We start from the raw sequence: 22388 nt of genomic DNA, 5'->3' as shown, positions 1-22388 counted from the left end.
AGAAGGACAGCATTGCCTAGGGGTGTGACAACGGCAGCCAATGACCAGGTGTGTTCCTTCCAGCAGTCTGGCCCTGCCTACCCAAGCCAAGCACCAACCATGTCCACCAGCCCCTGGGAGACACAGGGTGAAAGCAAGAGTAGAATAGGGACTAGCCCCAGTGGGCCAGGCGACATGTTTATGTTCTCTTATTCCTCACTTACAGTGCAATAAAATTGGTACCATAATTGTCATTTTACAAATCGGAAGCTGAGAATCCCATGGGTTAAGCAACTTGCCCAAGATCACATACCTTGTGAGTGGTAGGTGGTTACCAGGCCTAACTCCAGGCCCCCAGACTTAGTGCATATGTAGTCATCAACACTTGTTGTGTTCAACAAGATGCTGCAAGTGTTCTAGAGAACAAACAAACAAAAACACAAGTGAGTTGGGAATACATGGAGCTAAATAAAATTGAAAAGGTTTCTTGATCGCAAGGTTTTCTCAAAAATGTTCACCTTCTAACACATATTGTATAAAGTTTGTCTGGCTTTCTTAAACTTAATTCACTACAGAACTTTTTGTTTGGCCTAGAACACTTCATGAGACTAGTGTTCCTCGGAACCCATGTTGGGAATATGGCAAGCACTCCTTTAGTCTCTTTGAGATCTGATACCACCTTTGGTGGAGTCTAGGGACATCAAAAGGCCAGTGGGAAGTACTCTGAGAAAATACCTCTCAAGTGTACAGGGATTCAGGGGAAGGACAGCAATGGACAGAGGAGGGAAGGGGAACAAGAAGGCTGGGCTGTTACAGGAACAGTGAATACTTCTGAAGACTTTTTGCATGGCAATACTCTTTGAAGTGGTTATTTAGTCCTCCTGACCACCTACAAGATAGAAATCATTATAATCCCCATTGCACAGATGAGGGAATTGAGCCATAGAGAGGTTTAGTAACGTGCCCAAGGTCACACAGTTCATAAATCTCTGGGTGTTGAATTCAGGTAGTCTGGCTCCTTAAGAAATGTATTATACTTGCTCATACTGAAGAGACATTTAATCAGGAATGGGTAGGGTGGAAAAGGGTGGTCATGGCAGAAGATTCACATCACAGTTACCCAAACAGCACAGAAGCTTAATAATAGTAGTAATAATATCAACTTACATTTGGTCTCTAGCTTCTTCTCCTTTAATTGGTGTCTACTATACAAGGTGTTGTGTTAGGAGCTGGGAATTCTGATGTGAATACAACCTACATGAGTCCTGCCCCAACAGGAGGTACACACAGGGGATTAGAGCACTGCAATACAGAGTGACCCACGCTCTCATGGGAAGAGGCACAGAAGATTTCGAGCAGGGAGGGCACCTGACCCAAATTTAGGATAGACTTTGACATGTGATAAAGGACTTTCTTCTCTAATACACTGCTTGAAAGGTGGAACAGTTGGTATGGAGGTAATTTCAGAGAGATCAGATCTTCTTGTTCCCAGAATACCAATAGCTTAGAATTCTTAGGAGGTCCAAGAATAGTCTGACTACTGGACAGTGCGGTCCTTCCCTTGAGCTTCTCCTCTAGGAAGTACAAGGCTCTGGTCCTCCTTAATCTCTGCCATGGCTTTAGTGTAGATGCAGTAACATCCCATTGACTGGGCATCTCCAGAACCATCAATGAACACTTAGTTTGATCCTGTGCATAGTAGAAACAGGAATGCTCCCCCCCAAATCCAAATTGCCAGTGCTCCCCTGCATTTCCAAACCCTGATGCATTGAGGTAGGACCATGTCATTAGTTCTGACCTATGGGCTATGACCAGCAGTCATATGTACCATTTTTGAGACAAAGAACTTATTTGCTGATGCAAGACCCCCCAGCACCCTCTTCTCTGCCATGGCGACTAAGAAAATTTCATCGTCCAGACAGTACAGGTATAAAACGACGAAAAGCTTCCATCAGCCTGAGTCTTGAGTGAAGAAAAACCCTCTACCAAAAAGTAGCATGAGAGAAAATAAACTTTTGTTGTGCTAAGCCACAGAGATTTGGGGCTGATTGACCCATATACCGGACCAAGGGTGTGCTCAACATCTGGTGCAAACAGCTCCAGAAAATGATGGCTCAGTAAGAGGAAATTAATGAATTCCTGCCATTAGCTGCAGTGCCAATGAGAATAACAAGAACAATTGACCTTTGTACAGTAGTTCATGATTTTCCAGGCACTTTTACTATGAGCACAATTCAGTTTAATTCCTGAAATAACAATGAGACGTCAGTATACTCAGACCCGTTTCAAGGTGAGGCTAAGGAGTTTCACACCTCCCTTCCCTAAGCCACAATAATGGCTGCAGCTCTCATAACTGTCATCCTAGCACAGGTCACGTGATACCACTGAAAAGGACCCCCAGAGGCAGGAAAAAGGACCTAGAAGCCACAGATTTCCTCCCTAGAGTCAGCTTCACTAAGTTACATAAACCAGGTGGAATTACACAGCCCCTCCCATTCCTCAGTGGAGTCTTGCCTGGCAGTGAGACAGGACTTTCACGTAAAATATAAAGGGGTTTGTCACTCAGCCCTGTGCTATAATTATGAGAAAACATTTTTACCTGTGATATACCCTACTCAGAGCCACCTCACTACCTTTGAATCACAGCTTCCACTAAAGCCACATGGTGTTAACGCAAGGTAATTTTTTTAAGTCCTTTGTTTTTGTGGTGGAAAATATGATTTATGTTTATTACAGAAAATTTGTAAAATACAGAAAAGCACAAAACAAAAACAGAAATTGCATAAACTCACAACCAGCGATATCTACCATTATATCAGGCTGGCCATTTATTTTCCTAGTCTTCTCTGTCAAAATTGATGCCACATAGTAACTCCAATTTTGTATGCTGATTTTACAATTATCAGATTGCAAACATTTACCTATGTTTTATTTTCTTTTTAAGATTTGTTATTTAGTTGACAGAGAGAGCCACAGCGAGAGAGGAAACACAAGCAAGGGAAGTGGGAGAGGGAGAAGCAGGCTTCCTGCTGAGCAGGGAGCCCGATGTGGGGCTCCATCCCAGGGCCCTGGGATCATGACCTGATCTGAAGAAAGATGCTTAATGGCTGAGCCACGCAGGCACCCCCATTTACCCATTATTTTTTTTAGGCTGTGGTTGGAGAGTCTCCATATCTTTTTTTAAGACTTTATTTATTTATTTGACAGAGAGAGATCACAAGTAGGCAGAGAGGCAGGCAGAGAAAGAGAGAGGAGGAAGCAGGCTCCCTGCTGAGCAGAGAGCCCGATGCAGGACTCGATCCCAGGAGCCTGAGATCATGACCTGAGCCAAAGGCAGAGGCTTTAACCCACTGAGCCACACAGGCACCCTACCCATGTTTTAAAGTATTTTCTCATAACGCGATTTTAGTGGCTACACAATATCCTCTTATACTTTATCACCCCCACCCCCACTGTGATTGGACATTTATGTTGTTTTAAGTTTTCTCTGCAAAGGGTTGCAATGAACATCTTAGTGCATTCATATTTATTTGTCTTTCCTAACAAAATGAAAATGCTGGTTCAGAGGATTAGGATGTCTTAAAGATTTTTTTTTGTCAGAGTTCCTTCTAGAAAGATGCTCCAGAAGTGTAGGTGGGTCCTCATCTCCTATGCCTCACTTTAATTGAACAGTGTATCAGTCGGGGTCCAGTTACGAAAAAGGAAAACATACTAGGTATTTCAACAAAAAGAATTTAATATAAGGGACTAGTTTGACAGGCAGGTTTGAAGACTGAAAAGCAAAAGGACATTGAGATAAGTCAGAGAGTGACTGCAGGGAGCACGGCCTGTTTCTAGGAATGTGGGGACAAAGAGACCAAGTTGAGATTACTGGAATCTCACAGTGGAGCAGGGAGTCTCCATGGAGCTGTGACAACAGATCTCTGAGGAGGGGATGCTGCCCTGTACGTCACAGGAAGACTCAGACCCCTGAAAAGGACATGTGTCTAGCTGGTGTTAGTATCTCTGAAGGACATGATGAAGATATGCCTGGTTGTACCAAAAAAAAAAAAAAAGAAAAGAAAAGGAAAGGAAAGAAAAAAAAAGGTCTGAGTGGCTTCGTTATGCAATGCACTCGATTTTGGCTCAGGTAATGATCTCATGGGTCCTGGGATCAAGCCCCAGGTTGGCTTCCCATTCAGCAGGGAGTGTGTTTCTCCCTCTGCCCCTCCCCCTGCTCATGCTCTCATTCTCTCTTTCTCTCTCAAAATAAATAACTTAAATCGTTTTTTTAAAATGTTGCAGAGTGGAACCAGCAGCTGTGGCCAGAGTGAAAAACCATTACTGAGAAGACCAGGAGTTATCAGCAAGCCAACCAAAAGGATCAAGACCTGCCCCTTCTGCCAAGCCTGGCTGTGTCCCTCTAGTGCCCCCTACTGGTGGAGCCTAGCACAGAGCGAGCTTACCAGGAGAAATGGCATTAGCGCACTCCCAGCCTCAACCTCATAGACCCCAACATAAAAAGAGTAGATTCAGGACTGAGAGACAATAGCCTGATAACCAGACAGCCATCATCACATTTTAAATTTTTGTGGTAATTTTCTCAATACCAGTGATTCAATGCAGACTAAGTAAAATATTGGTTAACACCATCTTTTGATAATTTTGTAGTTTTATAAAACAAAGATCTGATTTCAGATCCAACTGGCTCTTCTCTAAAAACAAAACACCAAATTACTACCAACTGACAGTTATTTGAAGTGCTTCCTCTGTGCCAAGCACTCTGCTCAGCAGGCTGTGTGGGTTATCTCAGTTAGCCCTTGTGTGGTCAAGGTCACAGCTCAAAGAGATGGACAAGGGATTTGGGCCAGCAACCTGCCATCAGACTTGAGCTCTCGGCCATGTCTCTGTGCTTGTATCCCATCTCCTCTGCCATTTAGGTGACACCCATTCCTTCTCTGTCCATGCCATGGGGATGGACATAAAAACCCCAGGCTCTTACAAGAGTCTTGCTTCTCCATGCTGTGGGGCCGCTTGGTAGTTAAGGCTGTGTTCCCACACAGAGTGCTCAGCACATCAGTAACCAGACACCTAATGGTGAGGTCCAAAGTGGGTTCCAGGGCCCAGATTTTTGTCTTTAGTAAACAATCACAGAATACTAGAATGACATTAAAGGTCCTTACCAGATGTCTAAGTCCCTCTGTAACATCTCAATGCACAACTGTTTGGATCCCATTTGAACGTTTGTCACAACCTGTAATATCCCACTGTATAATGCAATCTCCCTACATTTTTAGACAGCTCTAGTTAATAAAAAGTTCATGTTTTCAGAGATTTAAAATCTACTACTCTGTAAGTTCCACCTGAGATTTTTGATCTGGCTCTCTTGGACAACACAACTTTGCAAATGCTTAAAGGCAACTGTCACATCACTCTTCCCTAGTGTTGTGGTGAGGAGCCTATACACTTTTGGAGGTAGCATAAGTCTCAAATAATATAGCAAATGGGTGACCAAAACTTTGGTTTTATTGGAGAAGACATGCACAGAGAAATGTTTCTTCGTAGTTAAGAGCACAGGCATTAAAAGCAGACAAATCTGAGTTTAAGTTCTAGCTTGATCATTTCCTACCTATAACTATATACTCGCTCTACAACCTTGACAAAGGTGTTTACCTCAGTGGGGATGCTAGTACCTACCAGACGGTGGTATTATGAGGATTCAATCAGCTAAGGCTTGTAGGTGCTTGCCTTGACCACATAGTAGATGTGAGAAATGAGATCTATAAAGTATATTGATGAGAGACACTAGTTTGACTTTGCATATAAGTTATGAAAATGTCTTTTTATGGCAGTAATTCTTATCTGAAGGTCATCCCATTCCATCCCAAAAGATCAATATTAAAGCTACATAATAGACTATTCTCCAGGCAACCTTAGTTCACTGAGAAAACTAAAATATGTAACATTTGGAGTCTGAAGACCTGAGTTTAAGACCTGGTTCTGCCTCTTACTCTGTGATCTTGAGTAAGCTGACTGAGCCTTGGTTTCCTCACTTACAAAATGCACCAACATAGCTAAAATGTTCATAATGAACTACTGTGGAGCAATTAGAGGTAACAGATTAGAACACAGAATAATGTGGAGGGATCTGATCCACTTTTTTGAGTGAAAAAGTGATCAGTAGAATGAGAAATTTAACAGTGCCACTTACGTAAAATCAAAACAACTATACAAAACATGTAACACACATGGAAACTATAGAAATCCAATGTATTATAATGACTGCCTAAGAGAATGCAAGCAAGTTGGAAGAGAATATAAGCAAGAATGCAAAAAGGAATAAAAAATAAAGACAAGAGAGGCCTAAATGAATGACTGAATGAATGACTAATAAATGGATAGACAGATGCTAACATGGGAGTCAAGATGCTTCCCTACCTTCCTCATGAGGTTATTCTGAGGATCTGGTAAGATAATGCACAGGAAAGCAAAGTTAATTTACTGTTTCCATTATGATTTCCACATTGAACAAATGAGCTAGACCGAGATAAACATTCTTCATTGCTCTTCAGCAGGAAGCTGTCAGCAGGGCAGAGCCCAGGAAACCTTGCCCTGAATGAGAATCTTCTAGTACAATGACATCAGACCCCTTCATGAAGGAGGGCAGGCTCTCCCTCACTTCTGGAGACACTGCTTGATGGCACAGACAGAAGCCTCAGATGCCTCTTCCCACGAATCCTTTGCAAATGGTCCACTTGGGTCCTCGGAAGAAGAAGCCCAGGCAAATGGGTGCCTCGATGGTCTGTCCTTCTCATGACATCAAATTTCAGGATTTGGTCCTCTATATTTTGGAGAAGAAAATGGGAACCACCCGTCGAGCCTTCCTCATGGAGCTGGCACGAAGGAAAGGATTCAGGGTTGAAGATGAGCTCAGGTAGGACATCACTGATTTCACTTTGTGAATAAGCAGGGCTTTTATGAACAGTTTCTGTGGAACCCAAGGAAATTGTGTCTTCTTCCCAATACAGAAAAGATTATACTCCCACTGGGAAAATGGGTTTGAAATCAAAGAACATATTTGAGCCAACTAATTAAGGGCAATAACATGAGTGGGGACTGATACAATTATACTAAAACTAGTTGGCACCAAAATATAGGGTTTGGGGGGTTTTTGTTTGTTTGGTTGTTTTGTTTTGCCTTTCACCATTATGAGATGAGTTTTCCAGAGATGATGATAGAAACTTAATTGGAAAATTTAATGCTGAAACCACTCAATTTTGTTCCTGACTAAACTGACTAAACTAAACTGAACAAAACCCCACTAAGTTCAATAAAAAAATTTCAGCTACTCTGAGGCAGAAAGAATGGTTTGGGTTCTTGGCAATTAAACTAAATCCCTGGCTGTACTGAGGTGACCAGTGTCTGTGATGGGCTAGGATGAGAGACTGTTGCTGGCTCTCCACAGGCACCCAAATGCGGCCTTGATCATGCTTTTCCAATGAGCTGTCCCAGTGGGGTTCGCAGAGTGAGGAGCACTGGTTAAAGATTCAAGGACAGCTCTGTCCAGGACTGGTAGTCATGGTGCTGAGAGTGACGAGGTCAGAGCACAGACAAAAGGGCAACTGAAGCCACCTCTTGGGTCCCCTAGACTCATTCACGCACAACCCCACTCATCCCAGCAATTAGTCTTGTTGTTTTTCTAACTGTTAAATTAGCTCTTCACAGAACACAGCCAGGGGCTTGCAACGGATAAAGGATAATCAAAGCAACTGGCTGGCTTTGATTGTCCAAGGAAGAGACTGACCGCAACTTTCTCAGGAAAAACTGTGAGAATTCTATGTGAAAATATTTTTTTTTATTTTAAAAATAGTCTTTGATATTAAAAAAAAAATTAACAAGAATTTCCTGCTGAAGAAATGCCAACTTCAAATTGCTAGACAAATGTGTCAAAAGTCAATAATAAGATATGAATGATTTGCAAAATATTCATAATTCATATGACGATTCAAAATCACAGTAACATTTTATTTATTTATTTATTTTACTAAAATGCCCTAATCAGAAATTCCCGGGTCTCCCATGGTCTCTCCCTCCATCTGGTTTTTCTTGGTGTGTTCTCCTTTCCCCACCTCTGCCTCTTGTTTTCATTTTAACCCCTATCTCATTTAGGATGTTAAGCGCCAAATCATAACATCCCTTCTGTGGAATTGCAGATTTCACCTAACTGTTAAGTCTACCTAATCTTACAGACTTACATAAAATGTTGGAATTAGGGGAAGAAAAGATGATGTAGGTAAAGAGGCTCAAACCCAGAATTTTAAAAAAGGAAATATAAAAAGAAGAAATGAAAAGCCTCAGCAAATATGGAACTGCTTTTTGTGGTAAAGAAATCTGACAAGGGCCAGACAGGAAAGCGACAGCCAGATGGTCAAGGTACCACTTACATAGAAAGCTCTCAGTTGAAAAGCTCTCGTCCACACCTCCAGCAAGGGCTGACTAGTTACAGGCGCAGTTACAAGTATAGACATGGTGGCTGAGGCAGGTACTTGGAGAGACACAGGAGGCAAGTTTCTTCTTTTGGCCACAGAGCCAGAGAGGCGGCTCTGTGCATCTGATACCCGCTGCCAAGGACCAAGCCCAGGGCTCGGGCTACAGAGGAAAAGTGGTGCATGGTGAGCAAACGGCTCCCATGTATATGATGGTGGCAAAGCTCCCAGGCTGACAGCCCAGAAGACACATTAAATACAAATGTGTGTGATGGCTCAAAAAGAAACCACAGGAAGTAGAAGTCCCAGCTCTCAAACGGAATTTCTGTGCACAAATACATAGTCTTTCATTGGAAAGGGCACTAGAAATTGTGGTAGGGAAAAGTTTTGAGATCAGAAGTCTAGAGATCCCTAATTCTGGCTCTGACCCTTCCCGGCCATGAAGTGTGGAGCCAGACCCTCTCCCCACTCTATGAACTTAGCTTCCTGAAAAATGGTTTGTTCTATCTGAGATAATCACCAAATGTGATGATGGACATCAGTGTGCTCTGGTAAGTTAAAAAACAGTTACACAGATGTAAAGTGTGGTCGTCCTATTGTTAATAAGCTGGATCCACTGACCCTTACAGCAAAACCATAAGAGAGGATTCTGTCTCCACAATATGGACTGGGTCAAATGATAAAAACAAACATAACAAAGACAGGAAACCTAACAAACCTATCAAAATAATTTAAGTGGTTATTTTTATAAGGAAGGGGTTATTAGGAAGGGATTATGGTTGCTTTTATTCTGTGTTTTACAATTTTTTTTACAATAAGTATATATTTTAAATAAAAATGAAGAAAGTTGATATCTAAAAGAAAGGAAACTTCTCAATAACGAAGACTATCCCTTCCTTTTCTAATATATAAGATTCAAAAAAAGAGGAGCTAAAATCATATATATGCTCTGAAAAGAGTTAGCAATCTCCATAGTTTCTAGTACATTCTTGGCTGCCAGGAGGATTACATATGAGGAAGAAATCTGACACCTACTTTAGCTGGATCTGAACCCATAGCTTAGAAATGGTGTATCTGAACCCACTGACCTATCTGGAGCTATTTCATTCTCCAGCATATGTGCCCTGTATCCTTATATTTGGAATTGGTTTCACTTATATTATATGTTATATTAATGTTATATTTTAGAAGACATGCTGGTCAATGGCCCATAGGAAGTTGGGTTTTAAAACAGAAATCAGGGGAGATGTCAAGTGATTTCGGGCATTTTGCACATTCATGAAAATGGTAATGAACTTTATTCCATGACTAACATTCTAAATTTTAGAGCAACTTCATAATCCTCAAATTATCTAGGTCAAGCCAGAGGAGGATGAGAATCTAGTGCCTGTCATGTTCTTATTTCATTCCTGGTTTCAGTACTTTGAGCTATTTTAAAACTCTGTCATCGACCCTCCTCTATGAACACAATAGTGAATCCACTATGTCTTGACCTAAACCGCTGATGTAGAAGAAGAAAGAGCTATGGCTAGAAAGGGTCGCACCCAGGGTGCCTCCCCTCAGCAGCCTAACACTGGCTCAGTTCCACTGTTGGAGCAGTAGAAACCCAGTGGATGATACTTTTGTCCTGCTCAAATCTCCTTAATTCACCCACAAGGATATCTTTGGAACATATTGTCTGATGCAAGATGCAACCCAACCTTGAATCCCTTCTCCCTACACTTCCCTGAGTCCAAGACCTAAGACCCCTGGAAACCCTCCCAGAGGACAGAACTTCCTTCCCAGTACCTGGATGTAATCCATGGTACAGGGCTGGCCCCAGCTCTGCCACTTGGCTTTAATACTAACCTCATCCAATTCCTCCTCACTGGCTCCACAAGGGCAAGGGCATCATGGGGGCCATCCTGTAGAGCTTACCCTCAGACCTTTGACATTTTTCTTCTACAGAGTAGCTTCAGGAAATATTTGATTTATCTGGTGAATACAAAACCAGCCAAAGGAACTTGTGATTACCAAGATCAGTTTTTGTAATTAAAATTTTTTTCTATGATGCACCAGTATTACTTTTGTAATCAGCAAAATAATAAAGACTTTATAAATTTGAGAACATGCATTGTAAGTTCTAGTCCTTCTCCGGTCCAAATTACTTCACATTTCAAAATCTGTGGACTCTCAGTTAATGCTCATAATCTCATTCAAGGTGGAACCAAAAAAAAAAAAAAATCAAGGCAAGACCCTTTGTTTTTAGGTATGTCAGAGCTGGAAATAGAAACCTACCTACTGGTGGTAGTTTAAGTGTGAGATAAAACCAAATAAAACTCTTTATTTTTCTATGTCAGGGACTCTGAAACAGATCAGTTGCTAAGGGAGGCAGGAGGGTTTTTAAATAGTAAACAGCTCAGTTTAACTATAAATTAGTGTTTAAAATTACTATTTACAGGATAAGCTCTACATCAGATGGGAAGAATTGGGGATGACCTCTCTAGGGGGAAAAAAACATTTTAAAGACAAAGATAAAAGCAGGTGACCATCCGGGAAGGCTGGAGAAGTCAGATAGGGGGTCAGTCTGTCTCCAGGCAAAGAAAAGTGGCTGTCTCTTTCTTCATGAAGAATTTTTCTAATTGTACTGTGAGGAAGGACCAACTAGGAAAAGAAAGACAGGAACAGTGAAGATACAGTTATCAGAAGAAAAAAAAAAAAAGGCAGAACCAAAATGGGTGAATTAATTCTATTAACTCAGGGCTTTCTGGACATCTGAATGCCACAATCACAATTTTTATACTATCTTTTACCGCATGTGCTATTATATACTTACTACGTCTCCTTCAATTGTCTCTAAGATGAATTGTTAAAAATAACTTAACCTTGTCTAAGGAATCATATAAAAACCGTGAAACCCAAAAAAACCATGGGTTTGATATGCATAATTTTAACGTGTAGGTATAAATACATATGCCTTTTTAGTGTTCTGCTATGTACCTGCTAAAACTATCTCACATACCTACAGAGGAATGAGTACTATATTGGAAACATGGCTGCCATTGAGCCCTAGGTGCAGTGTGGGGGCCATTCAAGACTTTTCTCTACGGCAGCACTTCTCCAAGTATACTTCTTGGGCTGTGGGGTAGTTTGGAAATACGGTTGCTCCCAAGAAGAGGCAAGGACTAGTCTCTGTTCCCTTGCATTTGGGAGGGCTTGTGACTACTTCAACCAATAGAGTACACTATATGACTTTTGATGCTGGGTCATAAGGGGCACTGGGGCTTCTGCTGTTCCCTGGATCTCACAGCCTCACATAAGATGTTTGAGTCTCTCTGAGAGAGGACACATGAAGGTGTTTAGGTTGACAGATGCACGAACCCGTTCTCCCTGCCATCCTCACCAATGTGCAGGCACACTGAGTCATTTGGTGGGTCACACTCCCATGGTCACCATACCCAACAGCTGCCTGAATTCTTGACCCACAAAATTATGAGGTATAATAAAATTGGTGCTCTTTTTAAGCCATTTTGGGAGAGCTGGTTATGCACCAATGAATAACTAGAACTGACTACATGAGAATTACCAAAGGAGCATATTCCTAGGCTCTAGGTAAGACTTACTGAATTTGAATCTGCTAATAGGGTCCAGGCACCTGGATTTTAACCCAGCTTCTTGGGTGTCTCTGGTAGACACTAGAGTTTATTTCCCTTAGAGCTACTGATTAATCCATTTATTCATTCATTCCACCAATGGTCTATCTATTCACTGTTGCTCTGAATCTGGCCATGTGCTGGGCACCAGGTATAATTATCATCTAGACAATAATTAAGCAGATTATAACATTGTCCCTGCCCTCAGGGACACCAAGGGCCAAGGCAAGCACATTTCAGTTGAGCACTAGTTGAAAGAGAAGACTCATTTTCACTATGAAAAGCTGAGGGACAAATCCTACTTCAGAATTGTTATAATTGATTCAAGCCCTCTTAAACCTAATCCAAGACATCAGTAATTGGCCCTGGCTAAGAAACTAGGTGCACTTGGGGCACCTGGATGGCTCAGTCAGATAAATGTAGCTCAGGCCATGATCCCAGGGTCCCAGGATCAGAGTCCAGGGATCAAGCCCCAAGTTGGGCTCTCTGCTCAGTGGGGAGTCTGCTTCTCCCTCTGAGGTTCTCTCCTCTCCTGCTCTCTCTTTCTCACTCTCTCTCTCAAATAAATAAATAAAATCTTAAAGAAAGAAAGAAAGAAAGAGAGAGAGAGAGAGAAAGAAAGAAAGAAAAAGAAAGAGCAAACTAGGTGCACTTAAAGAAATCCACTGACATTTCAGGAACAGTCATCTCCACAGCACCCTGGGGTCTTTGGGAGAAGTTTGGGGCTGCTGCCTGGAGTACTGTCCTCTTTTAGTATAAGGAAAGAACTGAGGACTCCAGGGCCAAGGCAGGTACCACCTCAGCCCCAGACCCAGATTTCGCCCTTAAAAATGACATCATGTGTATTTTTCCCCCTAAGTAGAAAGTGATGATAGATGGTTCATGACAGAAAGTGGAAAAATATAGGGAAAAAAAACCTTAAAACAACACCTCACTCAGGGGTCTAACCACAGTCTAGTAGAACGTTAAGAGTTTGCTTGAGTCATGCACAGCTGGGTTTGAATCCTGGCTTCACAGAGCCTCCACAAGCCTTGGTTTTCTCATCTGAAATGATATTGCCCACCTCGTAAGACTTGCGAAGACTTAGTAAGAATAAACGTGTGTAGGGGCACCTGGGTGGCTCAGTGGGTTAAGCCTCTGCCTTCGGCTCGGGTCATGATCCCAGGGTCCTGGGATCGAGCCCCACATCGGGCTCTCTGCTCTGTGGGGAGCCTGCTTCCTCCTCTCTCTCTGCCTGCCTCTCTGCCTACTTGTGATCTCTGTCAGATAAATAAAGAAAAAATCTTTAAAAAAAAAAAAAAAGAATAAAGAATAAATGTGTGTGTGTGTGTGTGTGTTTGTATTTTTTCCTAACAGTCTGGAGTATTGTGGAATATTCTCTGGTCTTTTCTTCTGGGTACACCTGTATGTTATATTGTTGGTGGATCATTATGTAGCATCCCCACACATCCCCAGGCATTCTGGCTACTCTGCTAGAGGCAGGGATGGGTCCAGAGACATCCCCAGTGAAGAGAGAGCAGTGGTGGGGCAGGGGAGGTAAGAGTGGATGGCGAGGGGCCTAAATTTGGAAGATGATCACCAGGGCTCCACTTTTGCCTCTCTGTGAGGTTTAGGTAAAATTCACCTAAAATTCAGAGCTCAGAGAACCTGAGAGCCTCCGTGTGGCTTCTCCATCTTGGTGTGTAGCTATGGCAACTATTCTTTCAGATTTCCTGGGACAGCTGTCACTGAAGTCTACATGCTATTGGACATAAAATACCAACAACAAATTTCATGTGGCAGCAGCAGGGACAGTATGGTCAACAGAAAGTGTTACTGGACCTCTGTTTCTGCGTTTTGGAGAGAATCAGGGTTTTTGATGATGATGATTCCCTTCCAGATGTTCTTCCTTCTGCAGAAAGGTGCAGCACTCTCCACCACTGTGGAAGAAGCACAAAGTCACAGGGGGCAGCTTGGTGTAGCCCCGCACATAGGCTGTGGATTAACACAGAATGGGGACTGAATCCCTGCTTCAGCAGTTATCAGCTGGGTGAACTTTTAATGTCTTCAAGGTCTCTTTTCTCATAGTGTTACTGACTGTTAGATGAGAGAATGCATGAGATACACCTGCCATAGGGTCTGGCACATAGTGATATTCCCATATTATTAATATTTCCAACACTGGCATGGTCAGAGCAGAGAGAAAATTACCCTGGCAGCAAACAGACAAAAAGCCATCAACACGACACTAAGAAATTGTCGGCAGAACACATGGGAGGCAGTGGCTTTCCTTAGTGCTGTTGCTAAGGGCTCAGAACTGAAAGTGAGCAAAGGCACAGAGACTGTGCATGGTCTGCAAAGGGTGCAGGATGAGCCTGGGGCAGGAAGCACATCATAGGCTAGATGCAGCTGGTCCCTGGGAGCCCAACTCAGGCAACTCAAGAAGACAGGGGATGGAGACTGGCTAGAGCAGATTATTCTCCAGACCATGTTTCTTAAGTTACTTGTGGTAAAGGACCAGTTTTCAAAAACTTTTAATGATCAATGCTTTCATCAAAAAACAACCTATAAAAAGCTACTTTGATAGTGCTAAATTACAATGAAATTTCCTAAATGCTGACTTTCAGTTTCTGTGTTTACTGTGTGGGAACCAGGCATAAGCAGTGCTGAACTCTGGGTAGCCCTGTATGGATGGCAGAAGGGGTCCTGTTCGATTTTGTGTGTGTGCTCTATTATCGCCCCCGTTGTTGCTGTTTGGTTTTGTTTGCTAATTGCTTAGCGAGACGGGGTTGCAAGTTCAATCAGAGTCTTCTTCCATAGGGTGTATGGCTGGTTTATTTGGAAATGTGCTTAGATGAATGCTGTGAAAAATTATGTGGTCCTCATCCAATAGTGTGAGCTCAGACACTGCCACACTGCCCCAGGGATAGCCAGAGTGGGGGTGGGGATAGCAGGAGAGTGGATGGGAAGGGGCTTGAATTTGGAAGCTGAGCCCCAGAGCTCCCCCTCAGCATATCCTTCTACCCTGAAGTTAAGACAGAACCTTAATACTAATTATAATACAAATGCTATAATTAACGATAATATAATAATAAAGTTTCCTCCAAAGGTCAGAAGTCTAGATGGAATCACACTTCCTGTGTAGCTCTATTAATCCTTCTGTTGTCTTCTTAAAGTCTGCACATAAAAAACTTTTCAAGAAGCTTATTAAGAGTCACTTTTGGAATGATGAGGACCTAGAACAAGATGCAGTGAGCTGTCTCCCCCAACTCTTGACAGATGTGGTTTCACCATGAAGAACTTCTGCTTTGGCCCCTGTGCCTCCTGCCATCCAGATGGCTCCGCTCTGGCCTCCAGCCCCAGTTCTCTCCTAGGCCAGCCTCACATCCCCACCGACAACCGGACATTCTCACTAGGACCTCTTGCCGCCCTTCACATGCAGCATGCCTGAAACAAATTTCATTTCCACTCCCCACCCAAACAGACTTCTTAAATTCCTATTTCTACCAAAAGCACTTTTACTGTACTGTGATAGAGGAAAGTAGTATTTTCTCTCTACTTCAGCTGTTAGAGGGGAACTAATGCCAGAGGCCCCTCCTATGTCTCCTCTGCCTTCCTTCCTGGTGCTACAGGAGCTGGACTCGGTTAGAATCATCTCACATGTGGTCATGATTTCATTCTTCTTCTTCTTCTTTTTTTTTTTTTAAACAATTTTATTTATTTATTTGACAGAGAGAGCACAAGCAGGCAGAGTAGCAGGCAGAGGGAGAAGGAGAAGCAGGATCCACGCTAAGCAAGAAGCCCAACACGGGGCTCGACCCCAGGACCCTGGGATTGTGACCTGAGCCAAAGGCAGTTGCTTAACCAAGCCACCCAGGCACTCCTCCTGATTTCATTCTAAGCAGCTCCCAACCCTTCCCACCCATCACTCTCCCCTCCAAATTACTGTGTGAACCAGATTAGCCTTTTTCTTTTTCTTTTTTTTTTTTTAAGATTTTTAAAAAAAAATTATTTATTTGACAGGGAGAGAGACACAAACAGGGGGAGTTGGGGAGGGAGAAGCAGGCTTCACGCTGAGTGGAGAGCCCAATGTGGGGCTTGATCCCCGGACCCTGGGATCATGACCTGAGCGGAAGGCAGATGCTTAACAACTAAGCCACCCAGGTGCCCCCAGATTAGCCTTTTAAAATGACATACTGAGGCTATGCATGATCCGCTCACGAAATCCTTCACTGGTTCCACAACCCCAGAAAATGAAATGCAACCTCCTCAACCAGGCTTCTAAGACCTTCTATAACATGGTTGTCCTAACTGACTCAGCCATGTATACAACTACTTCCCAACATAAACTCTTCACTCTGGTCCAGCCAATTCTCTTACTTTCCTTCTGGTCTCTGAATCTTTTCTTCCAGGAGGGCCTGAAGTTCTGCCTTCCAGGCCCCTATTCCTCCCCATCCATCCAGACTAGACACAAACCCCTCCTTCCACAAAGCCATCATGCCTCTCCCAGCTCACATCAGCTCTTCTCCTTCTCTGCATAACACTTGCAGATGTTGTCCAAGCCTCATGTCTTGTCATATTATTAACTGACTGCTTCACATAAGATACTAATATCCAGAAACTTCCCTTTTCTTCTTTGGTATCCAACTTCCTGCCACACCATCACAAGGAACCTAGAGCTGTGAATATAACAGTGAACCAAAAAACACCCAATGAATCCAAGAGTCAATTCAAAAAAGGAGAAAGAGAAAGAGGAAGTCAAAGAAGAGAAGTGGGCAACAGAAAAGAATTCTGTTTTTCTCTTGGATGCCTAGACATGCATCTTACTATCTCCCAGATTCATAGATTATTTGAATGGAAAAAGCCTTAAAAAACATTGGATCCAATGATATGATGCTGACTGTGACAACTTATTGAAAACCAGAAATAATATACTTGACCCAGAAAGAGACCATCAAAAAGGATCAATACCATTTACTAGCTGTGTGATCTTCAGATTTTCACGTAAACTCTGTTGTTCAGTTCCCCCATTTTTGAAGTATGAATAATGTTAACACTTCCTTGAGGAGCTTTGGGAGTATTAAATGAGATGATGGATGAAAGATACCAGGATCGCGCTGAAACATGGTACAGGCTCAGTGGTTACTGGGGGAAAGCTTCCCACCTATCCTCCACCACTAGCCCGAGCTTTGACAAACTTGGAAAGCAGTATTTCCTCAAAGCTGGTTACCATCTGTTAATGTGTTGTGAGATCCATTTAATGGGATGTTACAAACATATCTACATGTATCTCTTTCTATTTTAGGTCATGATATAAAATGTATTTCTCATTGCGGGTCAGATGGAAAGGCATCAGGCTGAAGCCCTCTACAAATAAAAATGAAATGGCCCACCAAAGCCACACAAAGAGTGCTTTTTTACTAACAATTTCTTATCTTCCAACTTCTCTGGACTTTGGTTTTCCAAAGACCACAATCTTGTTAATGTTTTCTTAATGTAACATAGACCACTATGGCTACACTAATTAATACAGAATCCCTTCCATGGAGGCCTAAATTCTCTGTGCCTATGGTCAGGTCTAGTATGCATTTTTCTTCATTAGACAGAATGTTCCAAACACCCTGAGGTAAGAGGAACACTCCTCACTTGAAATTCCCTTCAGCCCTTAATGCTGCCTTGCCTTCTACAGTGATTCCATCACCCACATTGTGGCAGAAAACAACTCGGGCTCAGAGGTCCTGGAGTGGCTGCAGGGACAGAATCATAAAGTCAGCTCACAGCTCGAACTCCTTGATGTCTCCTGGCTGATAGAATCCATGGCAGCAGGAACACCAGTGGAGACGACAGGGAAACACCAGCTTGTAAGTGTTATGGTTGTGATTTTCTTTGCCCTTCACTTGAGGATTAGGAACATGGGCTGTAGTAATCAACAGACCTGGGTTAGATCCAGGTTTTCTGCTTACTCCCTGTGTGACCACGGGAAAGTGACTTACCTATTCTGAGCTTCCTTTTCCTCCTCTACAATATAAGATAGCAGTAAGACCTGCCTGACAAGATGGTTATGAGAACTAGAGTCACATAAGGCAAAGCACTTACCAGAGAGCCTGATCTACAGCACCCAATAGGGGTGCCTGGGTGGCTCAGTGGATTAAAGCCTCTATCTTTGGCCCGGGTCATGATCCGAGGGTCCTGGGATCGAGCCCTGCATTGGGCTCTCTGCTCTGCGGAGAGCCTGCTTCCTCCTCTCTCTCTGCCTGCATCTCTGCCTACTTGGGATCTCTGTCTGTCAAATTAAAAAAAAAAAAAAAAGAAAGAAAAAGAAATACAGCACCCAATAAATGGTAGCCAGTTTTATGAATAAGACTATACACAAATATTTCAAAATGTGGAAGCCTTGATGTTCTGGTAGCCAGAAGAGCAGAGGGCACCTGTTTTGTTTTGTTTTTCTTACTATTATCATTCATAAGGAAAAAAATAAGGAAAGTTGGACCCTTAATTCCAAGTCCTTCACTATTCATGTTAGAACTGGAAGTTTCAGACCATGACTATTTAAGTTCATGGAAAAGGAAAATGGTACTTAATTGATTGTTCTTTTTCATGTTTATTTTTCTGATGCAAAAATATTACATGTTAACAATAGCAAATCTGAATATTAGAGATGTGCATACCATAAACGTTGACTCTCCAATAATTTTATCATCTCTCCAGAGACAACTGCCATCAAACTGCTGTTAATTTTTTTCTTCATAATATCTATTATTATTACTATCAATTGTTATTAAAAATAGATGTTTATGCATTTGTTTAGGTGAAAAGAGACTATTCAGCTAATCCCAACCCAGAGCTCCAGAAGACTCCACCACTTGTTATAAAAAAGATCTCTCAATACGCATGTCAGAGAAGAACCACTTTAAACAACTATAACCAAATCTTCACGGTAAGGCGCTTTACAACATCCAGGGCAAATGAAGGGCATGCAGCTTCTTTCCACAGATTTACAAATCCAATAATGAAATCTGAAAAATCTAGGAATGTTTTCCCCACACTCACTTACCCCCTTTGCCTGATCTCTAACTCCTCTTTTTGTCAAAAATGGATCTACTTCTGTCCTAGAAATGGACAAATACATTTGGAAATATATGTATATTTTTTAGAGATTATTTTAAATTACTATTTATTGAGAATTGACACTTTGGGGCACAACAGTTGTCAAACCAAGTATTTGAAAAACCGAATACTGTAATTAGTCTAAAACATAGTTAGCGCAAGTTCCAAAGAAACAACAATAATGCATACACAGCCCTTCCTGGGCAGCCAAACACAGAGACAGCAGATCTGGATTCTCACCTTTCTGATCTTGGGCAAGTCACTTCTTTCTGAGCCATATCCATTTAACTATAAATCAGCTAGATTGTCTCTAAAGCCCCACCCAGCCCTGAAGTATGGCAATTGTGTTTCAAATGACCCTAACACGCCCACAGCTGTTTGTCTCCCAGCCTAGAGAAAGTAGTCAAGTGGTTAAAACATGCAGTTAGTCTATCAAACACAAAATTCTCGTGTCTAGACTTCCAGCCCCACCTGTACAAGGAAGACCAAGGAACGGCAGTACTGGGCGTGAGAGCAGGATGCCACACAGCTACAGCTACTGAAATGCAAATGCGCCCTACTACAGACAACCTGCTCTGGGTCTGTGGCACTCTGATCACACCCCTTCTTTCATTCAATATGCCCATGGTAGGTGAGGACTGTGTTTTAAATACAAGCTAAGAGATGAAAGGGTCCAGTGACCAAGGCAGAATCCTGGCCACAGGCTGGTGTGGAAGTCTCCAGGGAAAGAGGGCAGCTTCTGACTAGTAATGACTAGTAGGATGCAGTGAGCATGAGATTGGGCTTTGCTTAAATCATTCCTGAATACCTAATTATCTAATGGCAGTGAACGCAAAGTTTCCTTAGGAGGCGCTCTGTTTGGTTTTTTGTTGTTTGTTTGTTTGTTTTTGAGCTGTCTTTTCAATTCAACTCCTTTCATTAAAAGGTAGGGGTGCAAAGATATGCGAGAGCCAATCTCACCCTTCAGGAGGTATTTCGACACTCAAGAAGAGCAAGAGGCATTTGCAGGTGACTGCTAGCGACTCCAGGGGCCGGAAACAGATGGTGGTTTGCTTACCTGGTTTCATTCTTTAGGATGCCTTTGAGGTACTGGCTGAAAACTATGAGTTCAGAGAAAATGAAGTCTTCTGCCTGGCATTTATGAGAGCAGCTTCTGTACTTAAATCCCTGCCATTCACAATCATCAGTATGAAGGACACAGAAGGAATTCCCTGCCTGGAGGACAAAGTGAAGTGTGTCATAGAGGTAAGGGTGAAATGTGATTTGTCCTATTTCCTAATATGTAGGGAAGAGGGGGAAGTAAATGCAGTTAACAGATTTTCCTGTCAACTGTGTAGATGTGGGATGGACAGACGGATAGATGGATGGATAGATAGACAGAGAGATGGACAGACAGACTCCATACTCCAGTATTTTCACAGCTGGGGCCACATGGGGCAAAGCTAGTGGAAACAGAACTTTCCCATACTATCATTGATCACAGTAAAAGACTCAAGTGTCCTAAAAGCTGGACAGCAGGGGATGGTACGTCTTCAAACACAGGCTGTGGGAAGGACCGCAGTTCCTCTTACAGGATGCTGCCCTCCAGAATGGTGGGAGTGACCAGGCAGTTTACCTGATTCTGCATCTCTCCCTGTGTGTTCCAACAAGAGAGCCAGGAATGGGGGATTATTTACGTAATAATGTTTAAGGATTCCCTAGCAAAGCTGGCCATCCACAAGTAAGTTTCAATAAAGTTAAGTGCAAGGTAAAGTATTCAAGGAAAATCATCTCAATTCTATTTAGAGCTAGACGTTCTAAGAGCTTGAATTTGGATTGGTTTTTCAATGGTTCCAAAATTAACCTGCTCAGGTTAATTTTGTCTCAGCTAGTTCATAGCCACTGAAGGGAAAATTATTACAGACATTTAGGCATACTATTGGTGAACATTTTGGTTTGGTTTCTGTGGAATTGGACTCCGATCCTTCTGTGCCTTCATCCCTGACAACTATAAAGGAGTACTCAGAATGAGCTGAGATTTCTAAACTTACAGGAAGTCTCTTTATTTTGTCAAGATTTGCTAGGGAAACATTCTGAGGGAACAGGGATACATTTTCCTGAACAATCAAGCTACTATATCTGGGAGTTTGAGAGCCCTTGACTCTCTGATTTTTTCACCATCACTACTATAAAATATTTTTCCACTGTCCATGCAGGAAATTATTGAAGATGGAGAAAGTTCTGAAGTTAAAGCTGTGTTAAATGATGAACGATATCAGTCCTTCAAAGTAAGTAATTTTAGATGTATTTATTGAAAATGTTTTTTTTTTTAAGATTTTATTTATTTGACAGAGATCACAAGTAGGCAGAGAGGCAGGCAGAGAGAGGAGAAAGCACGCTCCCCGCAGAGCAGAGAGCCCGACGCAGGGCTCGATTCCAGGACCCTGAGATCATACCTGAGCCAAAGGCAGAGGCTTAACCCACTGAGCCACCCAGGCACCCCTTGAAAATGTTTTTTCAGGGCACCTGGGTGGCTCAGTGGGTTAAGGCCTCTGCCTTTGGCTCAGGTCATGATCCCAGGGTCCTAGGATCGAGCCCCACGTAAGGCTCTCTGCTCAGCTGGGAGCCAGCTTCCTCCTCTCTCTCTGCCTGCCTCTCTGCCTACTTGGGATCTCTGTCTGTCAAATAAATAAATAAAATCTTAAAAAAAAAAGAAGAAGAAAATGTTTTTTCAGTTAATCCTATTACTTATTCTAAGTGGTTGTATCAGCTTGGGTTACCATGACAAAACGCCACAGGCTGGGTGGATTAAATAACAAATATTACTTTTCTTAGAGTCTGGAGCCTGGAAGCCTGAGAGCGAGTGCCAGCATGGTCAGGTTCAGGTTAGGGCTCTCTTCCTGGCTTGCAGATGGCCACCTTCTCAACGCGCCCTCACAAGACACACATGGAGAGGAAGTCCCGTGGGCCTCTTTTTTGGAAAAAAAAAAAGATTACTTGTTCATTTATTTGAGAGAGACACAGCGATAGAGGGAACACAAGCAGGGGGAGTAGGAGAGAGAGAAGCAGACTTCCTGCTGAACAGGGAGCCCAATGTGGGCCTTGATCCCAGGACCAAGGGATCATGACCTGAGCTGAAGGCAGATGCTTAGCACCCTTGTGGTGCCTCTTCTTATTAAGGCACTAGTCCCCTCATGAGGGCCCTACTGTCATGACCTCATCTAAACCTAATCACCTCCCTAAGGCC

The 22388-nt window shown here is 42.6% G+C and overlaps 2 protein-coding genes across 4 annotated transcripts in view; one reads left to right on the top strand and one right to left on the bottom strand.

The window, feature by feature from the left end:
- The window catches only part of BLNK (B cell linker), a 109313-nt gene extending 108936 nt beyond the window's left edge, over positions 1-377 (bottom strand). The window contains exon 1 of one of the 2 annotated variants that reach the window (XM_045068943.1): positions 293-377. The gene's annotated coding sequence lies outside the window, so the exon portion shown is untranslated. The remainder of the gene's footprint in view (positions 1-292) is intronic. The other variant, XM_045068939.1, reaches the window with a different exon arrangement.
- A 6229-nt stretch (positions 378-6606) lies between these two features.
- The window catches only part of DNTT (DNA nucleotidylexotransferase), a 38601-nt gene continuing 22819 nt past the window's right edge, over positions 6607-22388 (top strand). For both annotated transcript variants that reach the window (XM_004749591.3, XM_004749590.3), the window contains exons 1-5: positions 6607-6892; positions 17745-17916; positions 18864-18992; positions 20237-20407; positions 21358-21429. In XM_004749591.3, coding sequence (XP_004749648.1) covers positions 6678-6892; positions 17745-17916; positions 18864-18992; positions 20237-20407; positions 21358-21429 — 759 coding nt within the window. In that variant the 5' untranslated portion in view covers positions 6607-6677. The remainder of the gene's footprint in view (positions 6893-17744; positions 17917-18863; positions 18993-20236; positions 20408-21357; positions 21430-22388) is intronic.

The sequence above is a fragment of the Mustela putorius genome, unplaced genomic scaffold (genome assembly GCF_011764305.1).
Source record: "Mustela putorius furo isolate JIRA1106 unplaced genomic scaffold, ASM1176430v1.1 tig00003909_pilon_pilon_pilon, whole genome shotgun sequence".
NCBI lineage: Eukaryota > Metazoa > Chordata > Mammalia > Carnivora > Mustelidae > Mustela > Mustela putorius.
The sequence above is the reverse complement of the archived record's forward strand: the minus strand, read 5'-3'. Positions and strand labels throughout refer to the sequence as shown.